The 10,208-nt window shown below is 46.8% G+C and overlaps 1 protein-coding gene across 15 annotated transcripts in view; it reads left to right on the top strand.

The window, feature by feature from the left end:
* The window catches only part of ADGRB1 (adhesion G protein-coupled receptor B1), a 279,870-nt gene extending 270,051 nt beyond the window's left edge, over positions 1-9,819 (top strand). For all 15 annotated transcript variants that reach the window (XM_088179990.1, XM_088179982.1, XM_088179994.1 and 12 more), the window contains one exon: positions 8,402-9,819. In XM_088179990.1, the coding sequence (XP_088036116.1) occupies positions 8,402-8,599 (198 nt within the window). In that variant the 3' untranslated portion in view covers positions 8,600-9,819. The remainder of the gene's footprint in view (positions 1-8,401) is intronic.
* The last annotated feature ends 389 nt before the right edge of the window (positions 9,820-10,208 follow it).

A 10,208-nucleotide genomic window follows, 5' to 3' on the forward strand; every position in this document is an offset into this window, starting at 1 on the left:
CACTCCCACCAGGCATCCTGATGAAAATTTAAAGCTCTCTTGGTGTCTGGGATGCACCAGACCCTCATTTTTAAGGCTGAAATAGGCAGTGAGTGGCTTCCACATGGATTGTAAATCTCTCTTTATAAAAGGCAGATTTTGGATGTATATTGGAGTGTTAGCTTGGGACTGACAGAGACAGCAGAGTTCTTCCTTCCTAATCACTCCCATCACTTTGACTCCTTCTTTACTTCCCCAATTGCTGCCAGAGAAAGAAAAAATCCCATTGTTGGAAGACCTTGCTGCAAGTTTGTTTCTCCCTTTCAAAGCCTGACCTTTGCCTGGCAGACTGCAGGCTCCACCACTCAATTTCTTCCCCTTTTTCCTCCTAAATACACAGTTACCCAGGTCTGAATTCTTGTAGCTGAGAGTTCTTCACATTAAAGCAGAGTAGTGGTAATTTTCAAGCTGCTTTGTACTACACAAGGAATATTTTTCCTGTGCAGATCTTTGTTCTCTGGGTTTAACATCACCAACGCTGCTGCTCCCTGGGAGTTAATTGCTGAAGAAATTCCAGGGTTGGGGCTGGACATTGAGAGGGTTTTGTTGGCTTTTTACAAAGCCAAGGTTTTGCTTCTCCTACGCTTTGATAGCGCTGGAAGTGACGCTCCTGCCTTCCCCCTCAGCAGGAATCCTTTGATCCAGCTCCATTAGAGAAGCTGGAATCACATCCACATCCTCCTTTTCCTGCCAGCATCTATTGGCATTTATTTTAAAGAGCAGCTCTTTGCTTGTGCCGAGGTCAGCACTGGACAGAGCTCTGCAAATTCCTTGGATTTTCTCCTTCTTGCTGATGAGCTCCCTGCCACATCCAGCTCCCTGCAGCTGCAATGGTTCTTGCTTTGGCTCCTGCCCTGCAGCTCACATGCAGGATCTGGACTCAGTTTATTAATTCATAGAATCACAGAATGGTTTGGGTTGGAAGGAATGTTAAAGATCATCTCATCCCACCCCCCTGCCATGGGCAGGGACACCTTCCACTGTCTCAGATTACTCCAAGCCCCATCCAACCTGGCCTGGGACACTTCCAGGGATGGGGCAGCCACAGCTTCTCTGGGAAAAAAACACAACTCTCAAATCCCATCCCAAATCTCTGTTGATCCTGAAAAACGCCTGCTCCAAATCCCATTTTATAAAGGTATAAAGTTTTTTTCTGCCTAACATTTCCTTATTTCCTTCTGGACAGTGTTTTTGTCTCGATTCCTCACTTTCTTCTCTCACAATGAAATTTTTCTTAGCTTTCCTCTTTGGACATCTGGGGATTGGCTCATTCCACCAGCACTGGCTTTGGCAACCTAATGGAGCATTGAGAAAAAAGGAACATGAAGTGGGCATGGAGTCACAGCACAAGGGCAAAGAGTTTTAAGATGACAGAAGGCACATTTAGATGGAATATTGGGAAAAAATTCTTCCCTGTGAGGGTGGTGAGGCCCTGGCACAGGTTGCCCAGAGAAGCTGTGGCTGCCTCATCCCTGGAATTGCCCAAGGCCAGGCTGGACAGAGCTTAGAGCAACCTGGGGTAGTGAGAGTTGTCCCTGCCCATGGCAGGGGGGTGGGATGGGATGATCTTAATGTCCCTTCCAACCCAATCCATTCTGGAATTCTGTCATTCTATGTTTTTATGAATATTGATCAATATTGCAGCTCATCCTCACGCAGGGCTGTGTCTCCCTGGTGTTCTCTGCTACAGGAATTGGAAAATTTGGAATCTGTTGGCTGGGTGTCCCTCTGCAAGGGAAGCTCCACTTTTGGGAAGGATGTCTTTGTGCCACGTCTTTAATCTTCTCTGCACTGCTTAAAGGCAAATTTTAACAGACCAATTAGTGCAGCTTTTATAGGGAGGAGCTCTGCATAAAGTCTGATAATTACCACAATAAATTCTGTTATGAAAATGACGTCAAATCTTAATTCAGTCAGCCATAAACCATCTGCCAGCTCCCAGGTATCAAAATACACCATCAATTAGATGTTCACCTCCTCCTGCAGATCAATCCAGCACCTTTTATCCCAAGAATTAGGGGACAAAATTTGTCCCAGAGAAACCTGTTCCCTGTATCCTCTGCTCCAACACCAGCAGTGCCACCAGCACATTGAAACTGCTGGATTTTTATACTCTGAAATCTAATTAATTCTTTATAGAGTCTAAATAAAAGACTCTATGAAAAATCGTGCTTTGGGTGCTCTCCTGGATCCCTAGTTTTCCCCATGAGGCAGCTTTGAGAGTTTTCAGCATTTTAGGGAATTTAGTCCTCCAGGTGGGCTCTTCACAGACCATAGCATTGTCCCAAAAAAAAGGTTAGGATTGGACCAGCTGGATTAACAGCAAGGATGCTCTGGAAAACAGCCTGTTCCTCATGCTGGTGGGACCACAGGTGTTCTGTGCAGCCTTCAGGCTTTTCTGGAGTCAGTAAAAGACTTCCTTGATCCTGAGCCTGTTCACCTTCAGCTGAATTTGTCTCACAGCCACCCCTTCAGGATGGATGAACTTCAGGGAATACAGAAGCACAAGAGAAATTTTTATAGTCCAGCAAATGCTGGGTATTTCAAGTTTCCTAACTGATTTCCAAGTTAAAACCACAAATTATTTCTACTTTTTTTTTTCCAATTTAATTTAATGAAATTCTGAACAAAGCCAGCCACTTCCTTTTATTCCGTTTTTCTCCTAAATGAAAATTAAAAAAAAAAAAAAAAGAAAAAGCATATCTTTGTAGTTCAGTAGCATAAAATGAAAGAAATGCAGCTACTTGTTTCAGAGAAGGAAAGGAAAATTTACCATTCTCTAAAGAAACAAGACAGCTTTCCCATTTTCTAATCACTTTTCATTGACATTGATCTGAGGATGGATTAGATGAGCGTGAGCCACATTTATCTTTCAAATTCTCTGCTCTACGCTCTGAATAACTTCATCCTGGTCCTACAGTCATCAATGTCGTGGGGAGAGACCATTTGGGTCATGAAATATCCTTTAAGTTGACACCAGAGGCAAGGGAAGCAGCATGGGAGTAGCTGGTTCCAGGGGAGTTATCACCGAGTGCTCAGCAGAAAGCCTTGAATTGCTCCTGGGGTTATTTGGGGTAACCATAAAAACTGGGTGTAAAAAAATGAAAACAAAGAAAAAGCAAGAAAAACCCCATGAAACAAACTCAGGGAGGTGCAGCTGGAGCAGCCTGAGCAGTCCAAGGGCTTTGGCTGAAGTGGGGAATCAGAGCTGTGCCTCAGAGCAGACTCTTGGGCTGTGTTTATGCACTGCAGGGATGCTGCTCCTAAGGAAAAGAGCTGCACTGGGATACAGCACTAAAAAAAAAAGAGCTGCACTGGGATACAGGAGCTCGGGATGAAGCCAGCCTAAACCCCTGGAGGCAGCACAGGAAACTGTGGAGGGCCAGGGAGGGGATTCTGCCCCTCAAATCTGCCCTGGTCAGACCCCACCTGGAACCTTTTGTCTGGTTCTGGGGTCTCAGCACAGGAAGGACGTGGAGCACCAAGATGCTCAGAGGGATGGAGCAGCTCTGCTGTGAGGAAAGGCTGAGAAAATTTGGATTATCCAGCCTGGGGAAGAGAAAGCTCCAGGGAGAGCTCAGAGCCCCTTCCAGTGCCTAAAGGGGCTCCAGGAGAGCTGGAGAGGGAATTGGGGCAAGGGATGGAGGGACTGGACACAGGGAATGGCTTCAAACTGCCAGAGAGCAGGATAGATGGGATATTGGGAAGAAATTCTTCCCTGGGAGGATGATGAAGCCCTGGCACAGGTTTCCCAGAGAAGCTGTGGCTGCCTCTGGATCCCTGGAAGTGTCCAAGGCCAGGCTGGATGGGGCTTGGAGCAGCCTGGGTCAGTGGAAGGTGTCCCTGCCCATGACAGGGGGTTAGAATGAGATAATTTTTAAGGTCCCTTCCAACCCAAACCATTCTCGGATTTTTTGATGATTCTCTGAAGACTCAGGGTAGGGACACACCACCTTCCCATACCCACCACAGCACAGGTGACTCTGCAGTCTGCCAGGAGCAGCTTTAGCAGAAGGATGTGTGGGTTATCTCAGTGCATTTTGCCTCTGTCTTTGTCAGAGATTTGGGGGTTTTGTTGGCACTGCATCCTAAACACCTTTTATTCCAAGTCCTCTCCCCTCACCTTAAAAATTTGCTGCTAAATTGAAAGTCAGGGCTGAATGAAGGAGACTCCCAATGCCACCAGGATGATGAACACCTCCAGTCTGGAGCTGGTTTTACCCCAGCTCTGAGAGTAGCTGCTCCTTCCTTTCCCACCCCCTTTATTTTTTTTTTTCCCTCCACAATCCTGGCACCAGGCAGGGATTGATAAACATTTCCCTCCTTCCCAGGAGCTCCTGGGCTGTATCAGGCCAGAGTGATGGCTCTGTCCCTGGCAGAGCAGCTCCTGGTGCTTTCAGCCCCTGTCTGGGGTCATTCCTGGCTGTCTCAGAGGCACCAGGCTCTGGGCCAGCCTTTTCCAGCCAGATTACACATCCCTCTCTCCAGGTTTTTTTTCTTTCTATTCTATGCACAGTTTTCCCTCCTGTCTGCAAGGATTGCTAAGACCCCACAGTGGAGCTGGAGGGAAATGCCAGGGTTGGAGCATGAGCCCAGTGCCTGTTTCTCTGTGCTGCTCAAGTGGCCAAGACCCCATAAAAACTTTTTTTCCATATGGAGGGAAAGAAAAGGGGATCTGTTCCCAGGAGCCTGCTACCAATTCCCAGGGTGCCCTGTGCCAAGAGGAGATTTTCTTTTGTCTCCCAGCATCGTTCCCAGAGCTCTGCCAGGCTGATTAACCTGCTCAGAGATCCCAGACCGAGTCCTCCTGCAGCCACCCCTGAGCCAGCACTTCCCTCACAGCATCCCCAGAGAAGTCTGATCCTTTCCTGAGAAATGGAGAACTAAAAGCAAGTCTCCCTTGTTCATATCCTCGTTTCCCAGAGCTCTTTTTCATCTTCTAACTGTGAATCAACACCTTTGGAGTCACTTAGCCCACCACGGTCACAGGTAGATATCACACTGATGAGGAGGATGGAGATCACCATGTGGGGTCAGACCCAAGGGCAGCTTCTGCCTCCTCTCCATGGCAGAGAAAAAAGGAGCTTGGAAAAATTAAAAGGACCAGCCTTGTGGTGGTGCATGTTCAAAAAGATCCCAAAACTCCAAGAATTTGTGCTCAGAGACCCCTTGATGCAGAGTAGTGTCAGTGCACTGGATAGCACCAATGCTGGTTTTGTGAGTGTTTCCATGTACTTCTCATGGGCTTGGAAGTTTTCAGGATGGACAGAGAGCTGTGGAAAGGTGGCCTGGAGGTTGGCTGGGCACTGTGGGCTGGCCCAGCTCCCAGGGTTCACTCCTTGGTGCTCTGGAATTGCTTTGTTGGAAGAGATTATCCCAATCCCACCATCAGTATCCATTCCTATCCACAAGCCTCTCAGAGCTTCCCAGACCTCTTTTACATCCAACCATCTCTTAAAGGCCTGAAGGTGGGAGTTTGTAATCTTTCCTCCCACAGGACATTCTCTATAACTTTATCCATGGCTGGAAACCAGCCACATTTATCATTTTCCCTTTATCCTTCTCTCAGGAAGCCAAAGGAGTGCCCAGAATATTCAAGATGCAGGTGCAGAATGGAGCTGTGCACTGTCATAATAATATTTCCTGTTTCATTCTCTTTTCCTTTCTTAATTTTTCTCTTCTCGACTCACAGCATTTAATGTCTGGGGTTTGAGTAATTATTGTCACCCTTAGCTGGTGCTCCCCAGTGACAGGACTGATCAGAGGCCACTGCTGTAGATGAGCTCACCATTTTTATTTATTTTTTTCCCTCCCATGACTTTCTGTTCCCTCGCAGGATTTGCAGCTCCTCTTGCTCACTAGCCCACGACAGGGAGGGCTCTGAGGTTTGCTGGTCACGTTCAGGGTGCATGATCAGATCTGGGAGCATCCTCCCAGCATGAAGGAGAGGATGAAGGTCAGGAGAGTGGCAGATGGAGAGAGATTGTTAAAACAGGCATTGGCTGCAAACAGAACCTGATGCTGAAGGTGGCCATAAATAATGCCGTCAAAAAAGGGCTCGTGTTTGAGGGGAAAAAAGGAATTATTCATGAACTTCATTCATAAGATCTCTTGTGCTGCCCTCTAATACAGATGTGGACATCAGCAGCTTTGAAAACTTGTGGCATTACAGCAGTGTGAGAGAAAAAAAAATGTTTTTCATTGGAAAAAAGTCTGTCTTGGCCAAGGTTGCTTTCCTTCACCTTTTGGGAAACTTAATTTCATCCCAGTTTTTGCTCTATTTGTGCTTTTTTCTCTGTGTTGCTTCCTGCTGTATCTTTTTGACGGTCTCCAAAAAACACTGTAGGTGGAAATTTCTCCTCAGGAAACTTCCAGCTTGTCTCGTTAAGACACACACAGGAGTTAAATAGGTTCCACTTTTTAGTTTAGTTTTTAGCAGTGGTTCTAAAATAATTCCAAAAAAAATAATGGAATAAATCACGAATTTTATCACTTTTTCTGTCATATCAGTATTAATCACTGTCGTTTTGTATCATGAAATAAAGCAAGAATAACACCAGCAGCATAAGGAAAGCTCTGCATTGTAGAGTTTAATGAAAAGCTCTGATGCAGATTTCAAGAAATTGAGAATCGAGTGTTTTACATTCTTTTGAGCAATACCTTTACATAAACAAACCAACCCAAACAACAATTTTCTTTAAAAGGACTTTAAAACTTATTTTTCTCCCTTTAAATGAAAACTATTTCAGAATGCTTTCACTTCACTTTGAGATGTTTAGCTGCTTTGTACATTCCCCACCCTCTAACCACCAAACCCTCACCCAGAGCCTCCCTCCTGGCAGTTGTGAGCTGCAGGACCAGCTTCAAGCACATCTTATTTTTATATTAAAGTTTGGACAGGCAGAATTCCTGGGTGATCCAGTGAAAACTGCCCCTGCAGGGATGATTCCACAGCAGCTTTCCTGTCAGCACTGCAGTGTGGAGCTGGGACAAAGAACAGCCTGACAAAAGCATCTCAGGGAAGGACAAACTGAGAGGCTGCTGGACGAGCCTGCAGCAGATGGGGATTGAGGTTTCCTGCAGAGCTACAAGGACCTCAGCAGCATCCTGGAGTGACCCCAGAGCCTCTGTGTGGCTTCACCTCCCCTCAACCAATTCATTTTGGTGACAGAATCGAGCTGTGACAAGTCCTGGGTGGCATCTCTGGGTCCCCACCTTCTCTCCAGGCTTTTCCCTCCTTGCTCTCATCCCCCACAAGCCTTTTTCCTTCCCACTTCTCCTTTGGCAGGTGGCTCAAAAGGGCTCTGTCACATCCAGGGAAGCCTTTTCTTGCCCAGTGCTGGAGTGTTTTTTGTGGTGATAATTAACTGTGAAAAGCATCACTGGTGTTTGGAGGGGAGGAGTTGAGTGGAACTCATTTAAAACCTTTCCTTTCTCTACTCGCTGAGGAACACACCCCTTGTCCAGCCCCTCAGCCCTCCCCAGAGCCTTGTCTTGGAGCTTGTCAGCACAAATAAGGGAAGAGATTTTCTGGATCAATGTCCATGGTGGGTGCTGGTGGGAGACTGGGTGGGTAAAGCCTCCAGGGCTTGGTGTGGAGTTGATGGAAATGTTCTCAGCCTCCAAGCTGAGCTCCAGCTCCTCAAGCAGCACGGATTTGGTTCTCTGGCAGAACAGGGAGCAGGTTTTGCTGCAATTAAAGAGTCTGTCAATAGCTGTGCTGCACAAGGAATGTGCATCAAATGCAATGGGTGTTCAGGAAAACCTCATTGTAATCTGGATTTCATGTGTGGGTTGGGTTGGAAAGGACCTTCAAGATCCTGTAGTTCCACCCCCCTGCCATGGGCAGGGACACTTCCACTGTCCCAGGCTGCTCCAAGCCCCATCCAACCTGGCCTTGGACATTTCCAGGGATGGAGCAGCCACAGCTTCTCTGGGAATTCCATTCCAGGGCCTCACCACCCTCACAGGGAAAAATTCCTTCCCAATATTCCACTAAATCTATTCTTCATCTTAAAGCCATCACCCCTTGTCCTGTCACTGCATCTGTGGAAGTAGAAAAAGATCTGATATTCTCCAAACCACACTCAGTTTTTCAGTAGCAAAAACCTGAGCTGAAAGCTGAAATATCCAGTCATTAAGTGATGGAGGTAGCAGTGGAAAGAAAAACATTTTCTTCTTGAAAATAGACAGTTTGTACACCAAGTGTCATTTTCATTGATATCACACTTTATTTTGGATAAGAAGCTGCACAGAAAAAACACTTTGTGGATACAAGAGGGGGTAAAATCATGGCATTTCTTGCATTTTGCACTAACTTTTCTTTCTTTCTCCCCTTTCTTACTCTTTCTTCCTCCTGCAGCAAGAAAAACAGCAGACACCAAACAAGAGACCCTGGGAAGGCATCAGGAAAGTGCAGTCCCCGCCAGCATGGGTTAAAAAGGACATCGAACCTGTGGCACAGTCTCCCCTAGAACTAAAAACTGTAGAGTGGGAGAAAACAGGGGCCACCATCCCCTTGGTGGGACAAGACATTATTGACCTTCAGACAGAGGTCTGAGCAGAAAGGGAAGGAAAAGGACTTCTTCTTTTTTCCGGAAAACAAACGAAACAAACAAAACAAAACCACGTTTTAAAGAAATGATTAAATTAAATCGGAACGGAGCAAGAGAAGTGTTTGGTTTCTTTTGAAACCTTTGGTAAGATGGAGTAACTTTTGTATTGTTCTCAGCAGAGAGGGGGAGTATTACTTTATAGAGTATAGTAGCTGTAGGTTCAGGACAACACGAGCTTTCCCAGGCAGGACTGGAGGAGTGAGCCTGGAAGAGAGCGAGGAGGAGGAGGAGGAGGAAGAGGGTGGGAAGGGGCTCCAGGGGACAAGCCCTGCCAAGATGCTCTCGGGTCGCTGCCACACACCAGGAGCCCTCCTGCTCTGCCACGGGGAGGTGTGGAAGGACACCCAGCAGCCACCACAGAGGGCCCAGAAGATCGAGGTTGTTTGGGGACACCGAGAGGGGACACCTGCGGGAGCCTCTCTGGGATATGGCCTGGCTGGGGCAGACCCTCGCTCCCCCACCTCTCCCTCGCCAGCTCATCCAAGAAGGAAGGAGATGGGACACGCCAAGAAGTGGCCACAAGGACATTGCCACTCCTGGGTGCCACGCCACGACCTGGCATTGGCGCACGGTCACGGCGGGTCCCCGCGGAGGGGACGTGGTGGTGTCACCCATGGCTCGGGTGGAGAGGAGAGGAGAGGAAAGGTGGGGATTCCTCCTCTCATCCCTCCTCAACAGAGGAAAAGGACCAGCTCCAAATCTCCAAACCCTGCTCGCCCCATCTCCAGGGAGAGGGTGGAAGGTGGTAGACAACAAGACCAACAAGAAGAATGTCGGTCATGTCATTGACTGTTAAATAGATAAACTCAGCACGGGCCTTGCAAAGGTCCTCTTGGCCTCATCCTTTTATTTTTTGGTTTTGGTTTTCTTTTCGTTTTTTGGGTTTTTTTTTTTTTGTTCTGTTACTTGTCCTTGCATTCGGACTCAAATTTATTCCAAGCTGCCCCTCCCTGGAAGGCAGAGAGAGAAAAAGGGAAAGACAGATCTGCCGCTGTACCTGGAGATAATGGTAAACAGAGACGTTGCCTTAGGACATTGAGACAAACTGACAACATGAATAACGTCCACTTGGAAACAGACGAAAAAAAAAAAAAAACAAACAAAATAATCTATTTTTTTCCTTCTTCTTTTCTTTTCTTCAATAAAAAGAGAACTTGAAACCCGAGACCTTTCTTTTCTTTGGCTCTTGTCATTTCGGATGCCTTTCTGTGCAGGCATGGGGTGATGATGCCACCTGCTGAAGGTGGAAGGCAAGTTGCTCCATGGAAAGTTTGGGATGGTGGGAATACACAGCCCCTTCACCGCTCGCTTGCAATGTTTTGTTTTGCTTTATTCCCTTTGGGTTTTGGTTATTTTCCCCTCTCTGGCTCTTCTCAGCCCTCCCCTCTGCCCAGAGCCAGCAGCAGGTTCGTGGTACTACAGGAAGGAAGAGGTGGAGCTGATCAGGAGAGCAGCACATGGCTCCTCATAAAATGCAGTATTTTCATTTCACTATGAAAAAAAAAAAAAGATTTAATTTTTTCATTAAACATTTCTCAAGGTTATTTACAACAA

This window comes from Sturnus vulgaris, chromosome 1, assembly GCF_052056855.1.
Source record: "Sturnus vulgaris isolate bStuVul1 chromosome 1, bStuVul1.hap1, whole genome shotgun sequence".
Classification (NCBI taxonomy): domain Eukaryota; kingdom Metazoa; phylum Chordata; class Aves; order Passeriformes; family Sturnidae; genus Sturnus; species Sturnus vulgaris.